The sequence below is a fragment of the Chelonia mydas genome, chromosome 10, assembly GCF_015237465.2.
Source record: "Chelonia mydas isolate rCheMyd1 chromosome 10, rCheMyd1.pri.v2, whole genome shotgun sequence".
In the NCBI taxonomy this organism is placed as follows: Eukaryota; Metazoa; Chordata; order Testudines; family Cheloniidae; genus Chelonia; species Chelonia mydas.
Window position 1 is genome coordinate 9,040,663 of NC_051250.2, and position 23,163 is coordinate 9,063,825.

Consider the following 23,163-nt stretch of genomic DNA (forward strand, 5'->3'; position numbering starts at 1 on the left):
TTCTGATAGAAATAATATGGCTATCAAGGATTATTAATAAAAACCAAAATTGATTAATAGATGTTTGACCGCTAATCTGATACTTTAGGTGTTCTGTCTGGTGCCAGTGTATAGAATCGGTGGAGTTTTACTGTTTAGGTCTGTCTCTGTCTAGCTGCCATGGCAATGTGACTATAGAGCAGTATCACACTTCCTGGGTCCAGTATTAAATGGGGTTTGACTGTGTCCATTGCACAAATGGCTAAACTATGTGCAGCCACAGTTGGAAGGGTCCTGGAGGGAACAGTGATTGATATTGGTTTTCAAACACAGCCTCATTCGAGATGTAGACATGGTCAAATGTGGGTAATGAATGAAAATGGCTTTCTCCATTTTTAGTACTTATTTTCCTACAGGAAGGAATCCAAATGATGTTTAGAATGACTTTAGTGTGTTTATGCTGCAATAGCTTCATGTGGCAGGCTCACTTTGTTTGGCTGAGTGTTTTAGAAAGGGCTACATTGAAGAGAAGGCAGTATATCTGTGCTAAGAAGCTGATCTTTCAGTATCAGCAGGGGTTGAAACTGTTCATCAGGATCTCATGTATAGTAACTAGCTGTGCAACAAAAAATAGGTAATCTAAAATCTTTAGAATTATAGATAAATCTTTTAAACTAATCTAGCTGATAGGCAAATCTTGCACTTGAAGGTCTTAAATGTGAATGTCATTAATACCTTGATACGGTCCTAGATAAAATCTAAGACTTTATTACTAATCTGCGGGAATTCTTTCAAATGACACATGACACAACTGTCAACTTAAAATAAATATAACAGGGATTCAAGGCCGGTCACTGATATAGTTGTGAAATGAAGTTATATTCATGGGAAATAACTAAAACTGTATCCAGTATGTGTATTTTCTCCATATTGAAAACTAACAGTACCCCTGTCTAGCTGCTAGTGTCTGAGCAGTATCAGTGCCTTGATGCCCGGCTGTGTGACACTGTACCTGGAAAAAATATTGGTGGGGCGGTGGAAGAGAAATGCTTTGAAGAAGTAGCCAGCACCAGGACATTATTCTCAGCGTTCCATGTTGGTACGCAGATTTTAGGTTCCTTTAGGATTCTTCAGTGATACTGGATTACCAGATAGCATCAGCTGCCAAAAATAATTTCTTCTATTGGCCAGGAGGCCATGCCCCATCCTTTGGATGTGTGGTCATCCACACATTTGTTACCCTTGGCTTGAGTATGGCAACACACTGTACCAAGGAAGGAAAATGACACTGATGAAAAAAGTCCACCTGGTTCAACTAATGGCTGTCCATCTGCTAAGTAGCCCAGATCAATATGAACACCTCATCCTAGTCTTTTGGACACTCTTAGCTCCTCACTGAATACTGGGTTTAATGTCCTGATCTTGATATTTATAGCCTTCAATGGGCTGGGGCTTGGTTACCTCAAAAATTGTCCCCCTTGTTGTCATGCTTACCCAGACAGCTGTATCTATCAGGAACAATGGAACTGTTGATAACAAGGGTGTAATTTGTGGAAGCAGGGAACGGAGTTGCCTTGGCAGTGGGGCCCATAGCTTTGGAATTCTCTCTGTCACAAGGATTGATATAAGTAGTCTTACTACATTTAGATGGAAATGTAAAAGCCATCTTTTCGCCATAGCTTTCTTACTAAAATATAAATGTGAAAGCCAGGTATATACTCTAGGAAATAGGGGAAAATCCCAGACCACTGGTTGCTTACGATACTCAATATCAAAATGGAGGCTGCAATATTAATACCTATATACAATAGTAAGTAAAAGCAAAATAAATCCTATAGGTTTAAAAAAAGGAGAACATGGAATGTGGACTTCTTGAAAAGTACTTCAGTATGTATTTATTTAGAGGCCACTCCAGTAGTAATGTCAGATTAATTTAGGAGACTTTATTTTATAATTTTACTTTAAAGAATAACCCTTAGTTCCAATAATTAGTTGGTGTAAGATTAACTGCTGGAGATGTAAAATACTGGTTTGTTTCATGTTTAGACATATTCAAAATCTGGCCTTAAAGTTTTTGTGTCTGATATTTTACAGAGTGAAGTTTCCTTCTTTCTTAAATTGATGTCTTGTACTGGAAATCCTTCATTTGAATGTATTTAGTGATTTAAAAGAATTTAGGGAAAAGGGGGTGCTAGGATACTGTGGTTATGATGGTTATAGAAGTACCTTGGATAGTATTAGTTGCCATCAAAAGAATTGGTTGTAATTGAAAGTTGGAATATCCCTGTTGGTTCCAGGTCATTAATTGAATCTACAAAGTGTGTGTTGGTTTCAGTCTATTTATATAGATCTCCCGTGGACTTTCACTTGCTGTTGGGTTAGTTTATTCCTCTCTTACTTTATAATGGTATCTTTTAGCAGAATTAAGTTTACTCTTTGCTTCCCCCCAGTTAAAAAGCTTTTTTCTTTCTGGTGGCTCTTGATTCCATCATCCGAAGTGATGTATAGTTTCAGCAGAAGCCAATTGCTAGCCACCTTTACACAGTGCATTACATAGCAGCTTTTGTTAGGTCTGCTCAGCTGAGTGCCATGCTTTGACTGAAGTCATGCCTGTATTTTTACTTTAAGACCATGTTCCATGCAAGTTGTTTAACTGAAATCTTTCAAAGTGATACATTTAAACTCTCATGGGATGAACTAGCAGTTTGCATAGTTTACAGCTTACAGATGGCTTAACTGCATACATTTTTAAAATAACATTGTTTGTTTTTAAGCTCTTGCAAACATTCCTGTTGAGCGTTTGATGAAAACCAGACACTAATCTGTACCAAAAAAAGTATTGTCTATAAAAATTCCAGATAGGCTTATTTTCATTTAAATACTTTTGCTCTTGTATTGATTCAACATAAGAGACCCTGATTTTTTTGTTGTCGTCTTCCATTTATTTGAAAAATAAAATTTAATTTCACATAATTGATTTTTAATATATATGGAATTCTGAATCATATCCTTGTCTCTTTTTTGGTACGATCTTTATGTAAATTAAATAGCATCTAAAATTGGAAGTAGTCTTTGATATAGTCTATGTGAAGGGCTATAAATCCCAAGCATTATTTGGCTGAGATGCAAAATGCTTTTTTTAATGAAGATTTCAGGATTGAAATGGCAAAAAAATGCTTGCCATTTGGATGGATGTTTTAGAGCTTTGACCATTTGGGAATACTATAATGTCACTGTTGGGCTGTTGTCTTGTTATATTTAAATAAACTTTCTTACAGCTTCAATGCAGAGGCTTCTGCTTTCCACTGTAGGACACTTGAAGCCTATGACCAGTCAGGTTTTTGCTATATTTTTACTGATGAGATAATTTATTTGGCGCTTAACTGTGTGTGTGTGTGTGTGTGTAAACAGGGTCAAAGATAATACTTGGTTAATAAGTATAATAGCTAACCATGTTTTGCCCTTGCCAGAGTTATATAAGCTGGCATATGGTTCTCTTTTTGTCACCATTTCAAATGTGTTTTGCTCTGTGGACAATATATATAGCCGTCCAAGTTTTCCCAGTATACAAGGGACAAAGAAAGATGTTTCTTTGTAAGGACTCTCAAACTTGGTTGACACACAGATATTTGTTTAAAAAAAAAAAAGAGAGAGAGAGAGCAGCTGTGTGCACATAACTCGACCCTTGTCATTTGTGTTTCACGAATTGGTCACAAAAACATAATTATACTAGTAGAGTGGCTGGCTGAGCCCTTCGCTTTCAAAAGGGAGAACAGAGCGTATCTGGTAAAAGAGCAAGATATAAAATGCACCATTTTGGAACCAGTATGTAGGTTTTCAGAAGACCATTACATATTTGAATTAGCACCCAAATGATCTGCCACACACAAGTTTTATAAAAATATATATTTTTAAAGAAAATCAGTTTTTGAAAAATTTGAAGAGCTTTCAAACTTGTGAAAGAAGAGGTTGAATATTATCTTAAATTCATTGTACCAGTAAATAACTATCTAAATCATCTGAGTATTCTGTAAACACTTTTCTGCTAAATATGTACAAAGGAATTCCAAAGTAATTTTGGAAGAAAGCTTTTTGGATATTCACTTGGTTCTTTTCCTATTTCTCATGTCCTTAGAAAGTTACTCATTTATGTCTTGCATGAATTTCACTGTACAGTTGTTTTTGTAATCATTCAGAAGTGGATGAGTAGTTTAAGGCTAGAGTTTGTATTTGTGGAACGTTTGATTTCCTGGAAAATTAAAGGGGAGGGGGAGTCCAGGCCCCCATCTATATATTTAGTAATTAAGAATGTTTTTGCCTAAATATTCTTGTGGGTTTGATGTGTTACTAAATGAATGCTGTCTGCAGTTGGCAGCCCTTTTGTTTAGGTGGTTCGGTACTCTGCCAAAAATCTTAAATAATTTGAATGAATACTGATAACATTAACAGATGGGTAATTAAAGCACATTCATATAACATATCTAAGTGACTATTTCCATAATTTTTTTTAAAGAAACAAATAGTCCTGCCTTCCCAATATTAAAAGTTAGTACAAACTGATAAATGGCCTTTGCATCATTGTTAGTATTGTTCCTTTCTATTCCACACATGTACAGGATCCCAATGTCATTTAAAGATGTAGCTTCAGTCTTTTCATAAATAGGAAAGAACTACATTTAAAGGTTGAACCTAAAGACAATTTTAATAGCTAAAATCGGTACCTGTATTGTGTTCAGATCTCAAATTTTGTATTGAATTAAGCATTCAGTGTCGCACCTATGATATTTGTAAAAATCAAATGCATATTGGTGAAGTTATGATTAAAGATGCTGTTGTCAGATGCTTACTTTTTGGAATATTATTTGTTTTGCTGTTCAGCAAAGGCTGGGAGTATGGTATAACGTTAAGATATGGGGCAAGAGTCAGAACTCTTGAGTTTGATTACCAGCTCTACCTCAGACTTGCTGTGTGCGCTTGGTATTTTCATGCTTTAAGAATGTTTTTAGTGCTTGGATAACAGAAACAGCTAATTTTAAAACTTCATCATGGGCTTATTTCTCAAAGATTTTGATATTTCAAGAAAATTATGTGCTGCATATGTGCAACACTTGACCTTCCAACAAATTTTTTAATTTTATGGCAATGGTGGGGAGCTGTGCACGTCAATATCTGTTTCAGAGAATGATCAGATATGTGCGAACCATTCAGATAAACATTGCTAGTCAGAGTTTTTTTTTTTTAAATTGAGTGGAAATGAATATAATTTTATGGTTTAAGAAATAAAACTCACAAGAAATCCAAAATTGTGGTTACCATAGCAACTGTAACTTGGATGTATTGTTTCTACATCAGGGCATAAAATTAACAGCATAAACAGAAATATGCTGCATATATGGAAGGGAATATTACTACAGCTTTTGTTGGAATTGTAGCTTTGAATTTCCTGATTTTTGTTTAAATTCTCAGCTATGAAGTTGCGTTTAGGATGTTTGCACTTTATTTTCTGAACTTTATTCCCTGTATATACATCACGTAAAAAAAAAAAAAATTCTAACCAGTCTCTTAGTTGTTCACTTCTCAAAATACATATTGTATCCAGACTCTGACAGAAGACAATGGTGTAATGAGAGCATAATGTATTCTCAAATAGTTGAAAGATAATTTGTGGGCATTTCATAAAGAATTCACTTGGTCAGATTTGTTGGAAACATTTGTTAGAAAAGAGGGAAGAAAAATTTGACTGACTTTGTTTTCACTTTTATTGTGGTTCTGATGGATACGTTACTTAGGAAAAGATTGAGAATAGTATGCCATGCAGTGGGAATATGTGGCTGTATTCCCCTGAAATGTCAAGGGAGGCAGTGTAGCCCAATGAATATGGCACTGAACTGGGAATTGGGAGATCTGGGGACAGTTCCCCGCTCTGCCATTTACCTATCTGTAAAATCGGAATACTGATAAGACTGAAAAGTGCTTTGAGATCTGTGGCTAAAAATCACTATTAAAGATCTAAATTGTCTTCATTTGTTTTGTGAGGCTGGGAGACCGTTAAGGGGGGGAACATATAGGTAAGAAGGTGACTGAATAAGAGGAGTAGGTATTGGGTAGGAATTGAGTATAGAGGCTAAATAAGTGCGGCTGGTGAACGGGAATCAAAGGAAACTCCTACTTTCAAAAACTGATCTGCTTCCAGGAGAGGGAGCAGTGGCTGCACTAACAAGGCACTTCTGACTTCTTGAATTTCTGTTACAGAAATAGTAATTGTGCAGTGGGAGTGGGTGGGTTCTTGGCACAGAGGTGGAGTGGCTGTGTTGTGTTGGGGCACAGGAGGATCATTCGTTAAGTGATACAATAGCTAGAATTGAGGGCATTTAAATAAATATTTAGGTTAGTAGATAAGTTGGATCGGGCACTAATTATGGGTGGGTAGCGAGGGGGACAGATGGGGAAGTTAATATTAAAAAAATAAATAAATAAAATTCCGTACCTGCTAATATCTCCTGACAAAATTAAATTTGCGTCTGTTTGAATAAATAAAATTGATTTAATTCAACACCAATTAACCAATTAATCTTCTTTCCCACATAATTAATTCTAGAACTCTTTCACATGCCCCCCAATTTATTCTCTATTCCCCATTTCTGTAATTCACCACATATGCACAAAGGCCTAATTCTGTTCCCCTGCACACATTAGTCCCCTAATTCCTTCTGTAAATTCCTGCACAATTCTGCTCAGAACTCTAATCTCAGTCCTCACGAATCAGCACTGCCCCACCATTTAACCCTATATTTTTCGTGTGTGTGTGTGAGGACAGTAAAGGTTAAAATATTTCCAAAAGCTTGGAAAGCTAGCCAACTCTCCCACGTGTCCAACCCCCTGCTCAAAGCAGGACCAATCCCCAATTTTTGCCCCAGATCCCTAAATGGCCCCCTCAAGGATTGAACTCTCAACCCTGGGTTTAGCAGGCCAATGCTCAAACCACTGAGCTATCGCTCCCCCCAATTGCTAGCTATCGCTTAATAAAAATGACTCACTCTAGGTGTGGTTTTTGAATCTCTCTTCAGAGGTGCCTACTGTTTGTAGATGGATATGTAGTGAGTTTCAACCCAGAAAAAAAACATACTTTGAACCCCACTGCAGCCCACATAAAAGGGCTGCATAAAAAGACCTAAATATCTTAAATCTAGTAACTCTTCCTTTGGCAGTTAATTAAGAGACAACTTCATAGAAATGTAAAGGATAATGTATTCATTCAGTCCTGTAGCCCAGTTGAGTTCTAGTTTTAGTTAAGGTGGAGTGAAATGTCAGGATAGGTTTGTATTTCCAGTGAAGCCTGTTCTTCGCTGACTAGCGAACTGTCGTCGTTATAAGACTATTCTCCATCATTAATGCAGGTCAGTCATGTGGTGTTTGCAAAATATTCAGATTAGTTATTACATAGACATCTGTACAGGTTTTCAGTTTGCCTCTGGTCTCTGGGTTTTAAATATCAGAGATCCAAGTATGTGATTTCTGAAAAGTTAAATACACACCACCCTCTGAAATCTTTCAGACCCTGAAGTGCAAAGTTGACTGAATTTTAAAAAAAATTATTTCTGTCTCTCTCTACATTGGAGCATTTTGCTGATATAACTATACTGGCAAAGTGCTCCTAGTGTGGATGCAGCATGTACTGGCAAAAGCACAGTTTTGCCAGTATAACTGTATGCACGAGGGGCTTTTGCTGATGCAGTTACGTTGGTCATAGCTTGTCTCACCCTCACCAACATAGCTATGCCAACAAAAACTTATAGTATACACCTGACCTCAGACACACTGGGGGCTTTCTACACATGGAGCTCTGCAGCCATGCTGCTGTAGCACTTAGTGAAGACGCTACCTATGCCAGTGGGAGAGCTTCTCCCATCTGTGCAGGTATTCCACTTCACCGAGAGGTGGTAGCTATGTTGACGGGAAAAGCCCTCCCATCAACATAGCGCTGTCTACATCCGAATTTCAGTTGGTATAACTGTGTCACTCAGGGTAGTAGATTTTCCACGCCCCCTAAACGACGTAGTTATACCATAAGTTTGTAATGTAGACCACATCTAAACGTAAACTAAATTGCAGCCCGATGTCCTTGTGTGGTATACAGTAATATTCATTACAATGTGTCAGTTATTTTGCATCTAGGACTTCCCGTTTTTCACTTTTACTCCTCTCTTCCCATAAGGAAACTTTCCAAGTAGTCATTTATAAATAAGAATTAAAAAACTTAACAGCATTAAAGATTTTAGAGCTTAAATAGAAATGACCTGTTAAAGTTCCTACTCTGTGCTAACTAACTTGACCTATGATTAGGGAGGGAAAGTCAAGACTGGTGTCAGATGTGTCAGTATTTTCCAAGTCAAAATCTTTTCTGCACCCTTATGTCCACCAATCTGGATTAATGCCTCTGACTGAGAATGCAGAGGGTTAAACACCTCTTGGAATGCAGTAATTGAAAGTGCATTTATACAAACAAAGATAATCAATTATAATACCTAATAAAAGCACAAAGATGACCAAAACCTAGCTCTGCAGACATGTTTCAATAAGACCTTCCCTCTTTCTGCACAGGAAGAGGTGACCATTCTCAGAGGACTTGTCTTCACTGCAAAGTTAACTCAAGTAATTCAAGTGTTGCTCCTAATTAGAATCCCATCCACATCCAAAAAGCCCTGACTTGAGTGCAGTGCTCCTTTTAACTCAAGTTGACTGGCCTGAGAAGGGGTATAGGCTAAAACTCAAGTGAACACAACTTGTCAACTTCTAACACAACCACTCTGTAGTCTGGGTACAGGTTAGTGCCTCTGGTGTGCTTCTAGTCCTGCAGTATCTTCCCACAGTTCCTTCCATATGCCCAGAAAGGATGGACAAGTTCTCCTACAATTCAGTGGCAAAGAGTTCAAAGTACCTCTGCTTAAAACACCGCCGGTATGCTAACGTATTGCGCACTATTCGGCTTATGTAAACCCTTCTGGTGCACACTAAAGGTTCCATAGTGTGCTTTAACATAACGCTGTTTGAAACAGCACTACATTAAAAGCGCACAAAGGAACATTACAGTGAGATTACTCATTACAATATATACAAAAGAGAGAGGCCTAACTCCTCTATTTTTTGGCATCTACGTAAAACTCAAATTGCAAGAAATAAGCCCCAAAGAATAGAAGCCCTAAGTATAACAACAGTGTGGACACAGAAGCTCAAGTATTATTTCTCATTGGGGCCACTCCCACTTGAGCTCAACCAATTAAAGAGGAGTAACTTGAACAGATAACTTGAGTTAACTCTGCAGTGAAGTCATACCCAGAAAGAGCACTGACGTTGAGGAAAAGACATTTTCCATACCTGCTGCCAAATATGGTTCCACAGTAGTGCTTTACAAATCTGGCTCATGTCGTCTTTGAATCCGCTACTAGAATTGGCAGGTAGTTCCACAAAACCTTAATAAAATATTACAATCTGGATGTAAAGGCTACCTTTGGGGTGGAATGCAGCAGTCATTTAAAAATGCTTCTCAATTCTATGCAACAGTTCAGGACAGAATGTGAAGAAAACTATATTCTGTTGAAACAAGGTGAGGGGAAGCTATTTGGAAAGCATAATGTAAATGACCAGCATGCCAGGGTTAACACCCCCAATATTTCTGCAGCAAATGCAGTGAGGTTTTTATGTTTACAAGTGGTATATAGCGCTCTGGCAGTACAATGCCCAGGGCTAGACTACCATAGTGCACCCTGCCAGAAGAGTTTCGCTGGCGGTAGTGCACTTTAAGAAAAAGTCTGGCATAAACACAGCCTGGAGGAGGAAAGCCATCTCCTCAATCACCAGCTCCACTTCCTGTTGCAGTCCCCTATCAAGTGCCTTTGTCACCTCTTTGTTTACTTGGATTTAAAACTCTGAGTTTTGTAAGTGAACCCATTGATAGGGCAGTTAAAAGCATTTTTGCTTCAGTGAGTTTAGTGCACAAATAGTGGAATGAAGCCAGGGGCACAGCTTAGGGATGCTGGCTACTGAGACTGCTTCATAAAGGTGTTTTTGGAGCATTGACTGTTTTGTGGCAGGAATTTTGTGTTACTAGAGTGAATAATAGCTTTAACTAAAATTGAGGGTTTTACAGACGGCAGTACTAAAATTGGCAGTAACACTCTACTACAGTAGACCAAAAGCTAGTGGCAGAGAAAAAACATTAAACAGAGAATCTAATTTTTCAGTAGTCAGGAGCTGCAGTGGCTTTTATTCAGGAGCTCTGCAGAAGGAATCTGCAAGAAACCCCCACAAAACTTGGGTCAGTCTGAAAATATTTAACAATGAGATTGAGTATAGGGCTTTAACTTGTATATTGGGAAATTTTCCCTTACTTCTCCAATAAGCTTTCATATTGATGGTGAGAAGTGGGGTGAGAGGCTGAACAACTCCATACTTTAAAGGGATTTTGTTAATTAGAAATTTCAACTAACAGTTTAACATTTCTGACTCTAATTTTTCCCATGTTCACTTTTTTTCTGTTTATTTCCTCCTTTTTTCTCAAATCAACCCCAGCAATAGAAGAAAATTAAATTTTGCTCTAAGTGCTCACGTAGTAACTGACTCTGATTCTGTAATGCTGTTTTATTTCAAATTGTGTCATCCGTGTTCTTATGAGTACAATGCTTCACAGACCTGCAGATTTTTCATTTTTTGATCGGGGGGGGGGGGGGGAATGGTTATGGAAGAAGATCCTGTGATCTAGCGCCCAATTTAAAAAGACACTTATGATAATTGTATTAAAAAAAAAATCTTTACCTGTTGCTACAAAGGATGTAAAAGCTAATGGTTTATTTTTGCAGTTAATTCAAGTTGAGTAGCAAGCTACTCTGGACAGTTTCATTTGGTTGTACATTTTATGAATTTAATGCGGTGTTGTTTTCAATCATATTTGCTCTTTGACAGCCTCTTACTCCACTTCCTAGTTGAAGGCAGATGCTGGTGGCATTGCTCCTAGGAAGCTGAAAGGGTCTCAGCAGAGGTGTGCCAAGATCGTTTTTCCCACACTCTTGTTACAACTACCTCCTAAGTCTAGCTTAGCCAAGGTGAAGATGCCTGTGTCTGACCCCACATTCCTAAGGCTGATTTTTGTGTAGGAGGGGAACCCGTTAGCTGTAGGATGGGGAAGAGATGAGGAGAGCTGTTGATAGTCAGAGTGATGGCATAAGCATTATACAAGCATCCTGCTATTTGTGTCCAGAAGTCTCATCCTGACAGAGAGGAGACCTTCTCAACAAGTGGTTAGTGATACATGAATTGAACACTGGTTTACAGCTAGCCGCCTTTCTCTCACACACTCACTTAAGTAACACTTAAATATTTTGAAGATATTAAAGTTAATATTTGACAGTCAGTGGTTATGCTTTCTAGCCTGATATAGAAGTTTAATGAATATTGGACACCTCCTTTGAACTGAGACTGGATACTGAAAAGTTCTTATTGAACAGTAGAATTAAGATTGGAGTCTTGAACAGAAGAGGACCTTATAGAAGTGGAGATAGACCAAAGTCTTTCCTTCCCTTACTTCACTTCACTTCAATTCTGCTTTCTCTGCTATTCTTTTCTGTAGAATTGGGGAGAGGCAAATAATGTCTGATTTGTGGACCTTCAAGAAGCTCATGGATAATTGGATGCTTTTTTGGCTGTGTTCCCTTGGATGGGGTCTTGTCTTATATCTAGGGCAAAAAGATATTGTATTGAAGATGCCTTGAGCGCTTTTGCTTTTTTCCCTTCCTCTTTTATCTTCTTTTATTACATGTAAAAATACCTTTGCATACAAGAATTGAATTTGCTGGCAGATTGAGGTGGAGAAAGCTGGGGTTCAGTAGGAGGGTAGGTTCAAAAATTCTACAAAAAAGTTACTGGTACAGTACAGTAACAACTGCTTGAAAAGCTATGACCAACAATCTGAATGGGTGGACATGAGGCAAGAGAAGTCACTTTTGGGTATGTAAATATAAAATACAGAGAGCACTTTCTGCATTGGGAAGTTCAGCAAAACTGGCACACTTTGAAAGATACTGAACTCGGTCTTTGTCATATTAAACAATTCGTGCCAAAAGTTCATAAAGACCAAGTTTCCTTTTTTTTTTTTTTTTGGGTATGTGGTCAGCATTGAGCTATGAGGGTAAAGGCAATAGGGGATTAATTTAACTGCCTCTGTACATGAGTGCATGCAGAGACTACGCTGATTCCAAATTTTGAGGGCAAGAAGAAAGCAGTGTTCATATTTAACTAGGTCAGTTTTAAGTTAAGATCAAGATTGAGAATTTTTGGTGTCTAATCAATATGGGTGTTGAAGATATTTTTATAAAAGGTTTTTAGATATATTAATCTGTTATTTTTGTTTTGCAGTATTATGTGCCAAGAATCTTGCAAAAAAAGATTTCTTCAGTAAGTATAACTGACAGATTTCTAATACTGTATAAATAGCTTTATGGTATTGTTCTCACACTTGTATTTTTAAACTATAAATTATTATTGTCCTAACTCCTATGCATGTCTAACTCTCTCACAGAGAAACACGGATAACTTCCACATTTGCCAGTAGCATTGGATTACTATTTAGGTTCATATGATGTAGACAGGCAGCGTAGATACAAGACTGGAGCGGGCGGAGGGGCAATAATTCTAGTCCTGACTCTACCACTGATGTCACTTACCTCTGTGTCTATGTAAAAGAGGCGTGATACTGACCTCAAAAGAGGTGGTAACACTTAATGTTTGTAAAGCACTCTGAGCTTATAAAATACCATACAAGTGCTGGAGCCTAAACATCATACCAAGAAGTGCATAGAAATGCATAGATACTAATGAAGGTATTTGTTTAAATGAAATACTGTTTTAATTTAAGCAGTATTTAATATTTTTTTCCCCTAAAGAATTTCAAAATTTGCTACTGGTTAGAATTATGTTAAGCAAATCTGTGTCACAAAAAATCTTTTTTTTGCATCCGATGAAGTGAGCTGTAGCTCACGAAAGCTTATGCTCAAATAAATTCGTTAGTCTCTAAGGTGTCACAAGTACTCCTTTTCTTTTTTAGAAAAGAATTTTAGGATAACTGTAAATTTTCCTTACAAGATGTTAAAAGCTCATGGCAGAATTGGGATAAAAAGGAAAACTGAACACGAAAAAAAATAGTACAAAGGTCAAATTATGGTCATCGCTTTATTGGCCCTATATAAAATTACAAAAAGGTAACTTGCTGAAACTGAAACTTGTGATTGTTTGTTTTTTTTCTTTCAGTTGCTAATGCATTAAAAATGTCTCTGTCTCTCTCTCTCTTTCTCTCATTATTAATTTGACGCTGTGATTCTAATTGTACCTTTTCCCCCTCCATAGGACTTCCTGATCCATTTGCAAAAATAGTGGTAGACGGATCAGGTCAGTGCCATTCAACTGACACTGTGAAGAACACATTAGACCCCAAGTGGAACCAGCATTATGATCTGTGAGTTACTTATTCTGTAAAACTATTGCAGGAATCTATCTGGAAAGTAAAACACAAGTGTAAGCAAGCCTCCTTTTCCCCCATCTGTTAGCAAGAAGAGCCACACTTCCTGAGGAAGCTTAACTTGTGGTTCTTAAAATATTCCTGGAGGGTTTTCTTTTTCTTTATGGACACTTTAAAAAAAAATTAGGCGTGATTTTAAAGCATCAAGGTGTTTCAAACACAGCATGAAAGCTTTGACTCTGAGCTTGGCTAGGTTCCTGCATCAAAGTTATTTCCATTCTCCTTGTTGCAGTGATTAAAATGTTTTCAAAATAATAAACATAAATCTAAAAGAAATAAGTTTGGCATGTAATGAATTCATGTGTCTCATAACTTTTAATGAGGTTGTCTGTAATTAACCAGAGCTGTAACATTAACATGCTGTGTAAAGTTACAGAAATCTGATTAAAACCGTAGCAAGATTAAGTGTTTCTGTATTTATGATAAAGCGACATGACTAAAATATATCAGAATTCAATCGAGGTGGAGCAAAGTGAAAATACTGTAGAATAATAGAACAAGCTTGAATTAATCTGTTCTTCTAAATATATATTTTTCTAGATATGTTGGGAAAACCGATTCTATAACCATCAGTGTATGGAATCACAAGAAAATACACAAGAAACAGGGAGCTGGCTTCCTGGGGTGTGTCCGTCTCCTTTCCAATGCCATCAGTAGACTAAAAGATACTGGATGTTAGTATATTTTTTTTACATGCATTTTAAAAAATGTATTTTGCAAAAGTCCTTGGTGGTATATATTTGAGTTGTGAATATTAACTTTTTTTATCTTCAGTTCAATATTTGCTTGGGTTGAGTTTTTTTTAATTGTTCGTTTGCAGACCAGCGTTTGGATCTATGCAAATTAAACCCCACAGATACTGATGCAGTACGAGGCCAAATAGTGGGTAAGAACATTCCTGTCTGTATAAAAAGAAGCAGTTATAGTTCACGCTTACAACTCCTCGGATTAAAACAAGATTCAGATGGTTGCTAAAAGGGAAAACTTGCCTAAAAAAAAAAAAATCTTTCAAATGTCATTTCCTGAAGTCACTTATTGCTTCAGTCCCCTTTTGTGTTCCTTATACTAATATTAATTAGATGTCCTGGTTACTGAAAATGAACAGGGACTAGGTTAGATCATTTGAAATTTGTTTAATCATAATCTAAATTGCTTTCTTCCAGCTGGTAATTGTAAGCGTAAATGGTATGAATAAGTAGGAATGGACGATTTTGGTGGTGGTTCTAATACAGCTACTTAGGGTAAACCTCCTTTATGGAAAACCAATTGTACATGTAGGCCAAGGTGATATATAACAGGAATTCATTGGTATTATCAACCCTAAAGGAAGATATTGAGATATAAACATTTTGCAGAACACCATTTTTAAGGCACTTTCCTGAGAATACCACCTGATAAAGAATTGTTGTTTTGACATTGTGGTAGTGTGCCTGCCTAGCCATCTCCTAGTGTGAGCTGATCTGTAACTTGGGGTACTTAAAAATGAAGAAAAAGTTTGTCTAATCAATTGTTGTTGTTTTTCTTGCTCTGTTCGGAGCATTTAGCCCAAATTTTACTCTATTGTTTTGTTTTTTAAATATTTTGAACTATGCCTTCAACTTAAAAATACAATCAAATCCCCTTTCTTTTCCCGACTCCTCTTCACTAGAGGCAATGTAATTGGCAAAAATTGTAATTCTCCATTGTGGTGACATCTAGTGGTGAATAAAGTTCTAGTTCCAGGCTTCCTTGACTCAGTACTCACAGAAGAGATGTAGAACCTTCGTGAATGCTGATAAATAAAAATCATCCATGTTATAACAAAAGTAAACGCTAGCTTGGATTATTCATAGGGAAGACTCAGCCTAGCTTTTGGAGCTGTGATGCTAGTAGTTTGCATTTGGGAAATCAAGATACTATCTCTTTCTTAATCAAGAACACTTATTAAAATATTGATTAGTGCAGATGTGAACTATTGATAAAATGATGCACTCTTGGAATGGCAGGATTTGTCTTCAATATTTCTTTTTCTATTTCAGTCAGTTTACAGACACGGGACAGAATAGGCTCAGGAGGTTCTGTGGTAGATTGTAGAGGGCTGTTGGAGAACGAAGGGTAAGTGTCACATCTGATTCTGCTGAGTATTTAGTTTCCCTTAATTCCATTCATGGTATTTTTGTTCATGCTATGTGTTATGCTTTGGAAAAATAAAATCGGGAATTCTTGTGAATAGTAATGCATCCAAATAAATTAAGAAATGGTCCTGAGATATAATATCTCTGGACCATTTCTTTATAAATTTGTGTGTATTGCTAATCACACAATTTAATTATATATTTATACATACTTGTGTGTGCAAGCACATAAACATATATTGAATGAAATTTGTGTGTGTGTATAGAGTGTACACACTATATATATATAAATAAACATAAATATAAATTTTAATTCAATATGTGTGCACACATTGAATGAATGAAATATATAATTATTTAAAGTAAGGTATAGTGTGTGTCATAGAAGTTGCAGTTCATTCAAATCAAATAATGGAGAGGAAGAAAATTAGCCATTTTTGTATACAAACCTTTGTGTTAATTTTGTGAGCGTCCCTGCTTTCAGAACGGTTTATGAAGATTCTGGACCTGGAAGGCCACTCAGCTGTTTCATGGAGGAACCAGCACCATATACAGATACTACTGGTGCTGCTGGTGGAGGGAATTGTAGGTTTGTGGAATCTCCTAGTCAAGATCAGAGGCTTCAGGCACAGCGACTTCGAAACCCTGAAGTCAGAGGTCATGTACAAACACCTCAGAATAGACCACATGGTCATCAGTCACCTGACCTACCTGAAGGTTACGGTAAGTGGTTCCGGAACTGTACATTTGCTGAAGTCTTTTAGAGAGCTTTATATCTAAACTTAATTTCAATATAAAATACATGCTTTACTTGTTAGTACAGGCAATATCTGTATGTCTGTAATGGTCTGTATTTAGGAACACGAGATAAGCAGTACAGATATAAACTGAAGAATGGCTGCTTAGAAAACAGCTACTGCAAGAGACACCTAGCGCTGATCGTAAACTAAACATGAGTTTGTGGTGTGATGCTGTTGCAGAAAAGCTAATGCTAAATTTGAATGTTTATGCATGGAGAGTGCATTTAAAACCCTTTTAAACTAGAGTAGCAGTGCTATTTTGCTTTCCCTCTGACATATTTCGTACAGGGTTGAGGCCCATAGTTTAGGAAAGAGCGAGAAAAACTACAGGAAAATATAAAGGCAACAAAGAAACAAGAATCAGAGGATAAGATGAGAGGGAGAATTAAATCTTATCTAGGAAAAAAGAAGACCCCAGATTTGGGAGTAAGGCAGTTATCTAGTTTATTTTAAGATAGTAATATAATCAACACATTATAAAAGAAGAGAATTAGTTCAAGGCATCGTGATCTGAACTTAAGATATTAGAAATATTAAGAGCAGTTGGATAGTGAAACATACTAATGAGTCCAAAGTGCAAGAGATCAGACTGGATGGCTTAAGTTATCTATTCTCTCCCTGATTATGTTGTAAAAGAATATGCTTATAGCTTTAAGAAACTGCTTATAGATTTTTAAGAATTTATAATTTAGAATAATTAAGGAATATTTTCCCTCCTTTATGTAGAACAAAGGACAACGGTACAGGGACAGGTTTATTTTTTGCACACACAGACTGGAGTTAGTACGTGGCATGACCCCAGGATACCAAGGTATGTATTCATAGCTACACAAAGTCAGTTATTTTCATCTTATGGCGGTCAGCTGAATCATGAAGTGCTGATGATATGAAGTGATTCCTACTCTGAGAGACAGCAGAATAAGGAATCATCATAGATTTCTTTATTGACTTCAGTTCAATCCCTTCAGGATACTTACTTGCTTATTAATTACAAATTAACTACCGGCGACTTTTAAATCAAGTAAAAACTTCATGTAACCTTTACTGAAGTCACACTGATAAAATATTGATTTGACTTCATCTTTTTAATAAAGTTGCAAATTGCTTTGTTGAATATGACCTAAAATTTTTCTGAAATTGAGAGCAGTTTGAGTGCTCAACTGAGAAAAGCTAAATTCTGCTGGCTTTAGACTACTGATAACTTCTGACTCCTGAATGGTTCATTGATGTCTTCAATTATAGTATGGCTCACCTTTTGTGCAGCTGAAGCAGAAATATTTTGCCAATTCTACACTCGAGACTTGAAAAATTACTTTTAAAGAACTATTTAAAATTCTCTTAATTTCAGACCAACAAATTTCAGCTGGGAAAACATGAATCCTCCACAAAATTAATTTGGTAAAGCCTTTTTAAAGAATTAGCCTGTGCTAATCCAGTCTTTTGTGACTACACATCCATCGCTGGCTAGTTTCCCTGAGGGGATTTGCTTCTCCATAATGTTCCTATAGGCAGTCTGTGCCCCAAAGCCTGCAAAGTAAAACTATGAAAGTCTGCAACTTTATGCTCACTGTGCAGACAAAATAACTAACTGGAGTAATGCAAGATACTGGATAGATGAAGCAAAGTGCAGAGACAGGCTTCCAAGAACAACAGTTTAAGTAAACAGGTCTCAGTGTCTTACTAGCGATAACATTGCCTTATTTTTTAGCAAAGGTTGTTCTCTCTTTCTGTACCTGTTTTGAGACAAGACTTCATAATCGGGGCAGAAACTTGTCCTTGCCATTAAGCACAAATGTACACTAAAAATTGGATGTGATCAGATCACTAAACTACTGTTTCAGATGTACAGCTGATCTAAACACATAGCCATAACTGAAATCTTTTAGAAAACCTGATGAAAACCTGCTTTTTCCCGCACTAAGGAAGTTTGGATTATATAAAATGTGCTTTCCCCATAGCCTCACAATCCACTGACTTATGTTCATAATGTATCGCTAGATTTAGGAGTATTCCCATTCAGAATATCTGTCAGGGAGCATCTTGAACCTCAACTAAAATGTGCATCATAGCAGCTGTCTAGTGCATTTTTCACTTCCTTATTAATGAGAACAACTTTGCTGTCTAAATAAGTCTTCAATGACTCCATCCCTTTTTTGCCCCTACTAGTATTTTCCTATACTTAGGCTGCTGGAATCCTCTGCCTTTGCAATTCTGCATGTGTAAAATACATCATGTCAATGGAATTGAAATGTTACCTGTAAGTAAGTGTACTGTCTTCAATAGCACTTGTAAAAAATTACATTTGAGATTACCTAGAATGAAAAGGAAAATGTTGTCAACAATGCCTCCCTAAATAAATGAGTTGTACTGAAATTATTAATCATATGGTTAGAATCAGAAACTTGCTCATTAGAATGATATCTCCTTGCCTGCTTGTACCTATTTTTATCACTAACACTTTCAAAAAGATAGTGGGAATAGTCAGCCACCTCAGCTTTTAACGGTCTGGGTTCTTGAACACTGTAATTCATAGTCTTACATTTCTGAATGCTGTATTTTTTGGAAAGAAGCCCCTGTTAGCGTTTAAAGGAGTTCCCTTTAGTGCGTTTGTATTCGTAGTCCTCTTCCCATGAGCAATCCCTAGATGGTGTTTACGCCATTTGAAAATATTCCCCATTTAATTGCTTAACCAAGTATCCGTATTTAGTTCTCAGTTATTCTTCAGTTCTAACCCTCTGGCTCCTAATCGCTTTTATTGCTGTACTCTGAACTCCTTCCAATTCCTCATTCTCTGTGTTAATGAGATGTTCAGAAATGACTGCAATTTTCCACATGCAGTTGCAAAGAGGGTCTATTATCTCATTGCTCTGTAGTGATGTGCCTCTGAATGTGTAGTCCAAAACTACACTGTCAACACTGACCTTTCTTTGCTGCCATATTGTATTGCAAACTCATGTCTAATTTGCTTTCTGCTGTCACTCCAAGGTGTTTATAATATTCCTGGTTTTCAGATCTATCCCTCCTATTTGAATATCTGGGTTTCTTGCATAACAAATAAAACAGAATGCCATGTAAGACGGGGGCCAATCTCCCCTCGCCTTCATGAACTCCAAGTTCACTCATCTTATTTTCAGAGTAATTTGTTTTTCTTTTAATTACCAATACTTTCTAACTGTTTTCCTTCTCCTCTCTCTCTAGAGACCTTAACAGTGTGAATTGTGATGAACTAGGACCTCTGCCACCAGGTTGGGAAGTGAGAAGTACAGTGTCTGGAAGAATATATTTTGTAGATCACAATAACAGAACCACACAGTTCACAGACCCAAGATTACATCACATTATGAAGTAAGAACTTCACACAGTAGAGAATTCATCTTTTAATTTTAGGCTCCTGTGGTTTGAAGTATCTATTAAAAATAGCTTAGCTTTTTCTTTGTCCCTAATCAGTTAAATTTAGATATAATGCTGTAACTTTTTGAGACCAGCATATTTTTTTAATCCTAACAATAGATACAGTATTTACTACCTCGTTTTGGTGTTACTTGTTTTACTTGCATGGAGCCCAAGTAAAATGCAATGAGAATGTGGTCTTAAGCTGTTTAATTTATAAAGCTCTTATGCAAACAGTTTTGTAATGGAATGTCCTAGCTCTTAAAGTGGTCTCAGTGTTGGAGAAGTCAATGAAATTTTTCATCACTGTTCAGTCAGCAGTCAATATAAGCATTGTACAAAGGTGAATAATATTGTCTTTCAGAACTTCTTAATAGTATTATCATGAACCATTGAATTGGGAATAGTTGAGTTATCTCAGTTTTTGTATGTATCCTGATTTGTTACAGCCTCCAATAAAAGGCAGCAGGGCTGCAGTAATTACGCTGCTCAATCCACTTTGCTTCATTTAAGTATTAATGAAAAGGCGGGCTAACTAGTTCTTTCGTTGTCACGACCATCACCTTATGCCACATTTTCTACTGCTGTGCTTTTAGAGTAAATGTTTTACTTCGTTTTTTCCAAAGCCATCAATGCCAACTAAAAGAACCGAGCCAGCCTTTGCCAGTCCCAAATGAGGGGTCATTAGAAGATGGTGAGGAGTTGCCTGCACAAAGATATGAAAGAGACTTAGTACAGAAATTAAAAGTCCTTAGACATGAACTCTCTCTTCAGCAACCACAAGCTGGTCACTGCCGCATTGAAGTATCCAGAGAAGAAATATTTGAGGTATGTAGGTTTGTGTATCACCGGTGAGATGTGAGAGTCAAATGCTGCTGTTAGTTCTTATGCAAAATTGCTCTTTGGTCACAGTGAATCTGATTCATCCTAGGGCATGTACTAAAGTAGATATGGCTAAGGAGATAAAGCTGCCGTAAAACATAAGCTTGGGCTACAAAATTGCAGGATTATTTTTCATACTTAAATTTGTAGCTAGAGAAGGGCAGCTGAAGTACCACTTCAGAGCATATTGAATTATCTGTCTGGTTTTTTTTTTTACCTGTCTGACTGGGTAGCAGACCTATCCTATTACCTTCTTAACTCTGAGTTTCAGTTTGTGATTAGAGCCCTCGCTTGTTTTGAGTATTTCCCTTCCCCTCCCCCCCCCCTACACACACACTTCCCTTAGGAGCGTGGGGAGGGTAGGTCACGCAACTCAACACCGACAGAGTTTTTTTTAAATGCAGAGCAGGACAGTATGAAAATATAGGGGAATAACATTGAGGAAAATGTTAACTGCTGAGGTTCAAATGTTGAATATAAGGTTGTGGTGATATGAAAATATCTTCAGAATGTGCCATGCAGAGAGAAGTCTGTGCCGGCGTTTCCACACTTGTGCAGCTTGTCTTGTCTCACTGAAACCTTTTTTTCTTTCTGTAGACTTCGCAGGAAACTTGACCCTCTTTATCTAAAATTACAAGCAGTCAAGAATTTAATGTGACAGTTTGGTTAGATTTTTAACAAATTAATCTGAATTTTTCTTAGTGAAATCCCTTAGTTGTATTTCCAGTCCATCTATCGTTGATTGACATTATTGCTTGTGCTTTTCAGTCATATAAAGATTTATTTTAATTGGGGAAGTCTCTTCTTATTCTGGGAATGGGTAATATTAAGAGCATGTGTACATAGAAAAAACATCTGAATTTATAGAATCAGACTCCATGTATCTTCTCCTATTTAACACTAATACTAGTGGGATGTTATTGGAGTTCACATTGACACCAACCATGAAATACTCTAATTCATTATACTGGGGAAATCTTGACTCAAATGACAACCTATATGGTTCTAGTGTTTTATAGTAGACTTATAACCATGGAAAGGAAAGAACTGTCTTATTTGTAATACATGTGTATATATATAGGAGTCCTACCGTCAGATAATGAAGATGAGGCCAAAAGACTTGAAAAAGAGGCTGATGGTGAAATTTCGAGGAGAAGAAGGCTTGGATTATGGTGGAGTGGCAAGGTGAGACCTGGATTTTTTTAGTCCTTTTTGTCTGGAATGTTTTAGTTTAACTGTAAAACAGCCTTTTAAAGTACTTAGTGACCTACACCTGTTGCCACCACTGACATGCTGTGAGAATTCATCTTTACCCTGACAATGCCTCTGCTACAATGTTTATTCAGGTCTTAATCACTTCCTGTCTAGACGGATGCTGTTCCATATCTTTTTATGATTTTCCCAAATCTCTGCAGACAACTTCAGAGGATCCAGAATTATGTAGCTAGACTACTCTCTTGTTCCAGATAGTGGAACAGTATAACCCCTGTTACTTTCATCAGGATCCTGTCCATCTCCAAATTCTATCCAAAAACTGACTTCCCACAAAATTCTGCTTGTAATTTTTCTTATTTGCTTTATTCTTTTTGGTTTTGCCCCTCCTTTTTCATGTCACATCAATGTTTAACAATTGGAAGCTGCTTTTTTACTATTACTGTGCTGTCTGTGACTCTTCCTTTCAGCACCTCAATACTTCTGAGTCATTTCCCCTTTAAATATTACTTTAAAACCTTGCTTTTTCTTACAATGAGTCACTTGGTTATACAGTTTGCTTTAATGAGAGATCCTTTATGCAAAATATTTACTGTATGTTTGTTTTGCTGCCGCATTCCTCCTTTGCTTTTATTACTGGAAGTGTGGGAAAATACAGGTTGAATTGCAGATCATTTTGGAGGGAATACTGTCAACATAAAACTGCCACTTAAGTCTGAAAATTTTTGCTACTATTGTTAGTAATAATACCTAAAAATTCTATAACTGAAGTAGGTTTGAAATAAACCTCATTTCAGTTGGGCATACTTTGGATAGTCACACTTTTCTTCTAGATTGTCAGCTCTGTATGGTTGTCACACAGCAAGAGGAATTAAAAGAACATATTTTTAAATACGAAAATGTGATTGTAAATCTACAACCCATTGGTGGGGCAGATGTGTAGTACATGAAACTACTGAATACTGCCCCCCCCCCCCCCCCCCAAAAAGACTAATTCAAGTTGATGTCCCTTCAATTACATCATTGCCCTTAAACTTAACTTTTCCTCAAAACTCATGTTTGTATGTGTTCTCAAATGTACCCCTGCTCAGCCTGCTCCTTCCCCAGGATGGCACCACCCTCAGTACCCTGTCAGGCAGGCAGCCAGGTCCTGCTCTCTCCCCGCCTCGAGAGAGACTCCTTGGCCTCTGGCTCACAGCCTTTTCATACAGGCCAGCTG

At 37.1% G+C, this 23,163-nt stretch overlaps 1 protein-coding gene across 3 annotated transcripts in view; it reads left to right on the top strand.

Annotated features, from left to right (window-relative positions):
• Positions 1-23,163, top strand: part of SMURF1 (SMAD specific E3 ubiquitin protein ligase 1) — a 57,645-nt gene that overhangs the window by 19,184 nt on the left and 15,298 nt on the right. For 2 of the 3 annotated variants that reach the window (XM_037910433.1, XM_037910434.2), the window contains exons 2-11: positions 12,388-12,426; positions 13,375-13,483; positions 14,087-14,220; positions 14,367-14,432; positions 15,565-15,640; positions 16,145-16,383; positions 17,187-17,271; positions 19,659-19,805; positions 20,477-20,678; positions 21,814-21,917. In XM_037910433.1, coding sequence (XP_037766361.1) covers positions 12,388-12,426; positions 13,375-13,483; positions 14,087-14,220; positions 14,367-14,432; positions 15,565-15,640; positions 16,145-16,383; positions 17,187-17,271; positions 19,659-19,805; positions 20,477-20,678; positions 21,814-21,917 — 1,201 coding nt within the window. The remainder of the gene's footprint in view (positions 1-12,387; positions 12,427-13,374; positions 13,484-14,086; positions 14,221-14,366; positions 14,433-15,564; positions 15,641-16,144; positions 16,384-17,186; positions 17,272-19,658; positions 19,806-20,476; positions 20,679-21,813; positions 21,918-23,163) is intronic. The other variant, XM_043523619.1, reaches the window with a different exon arrangement.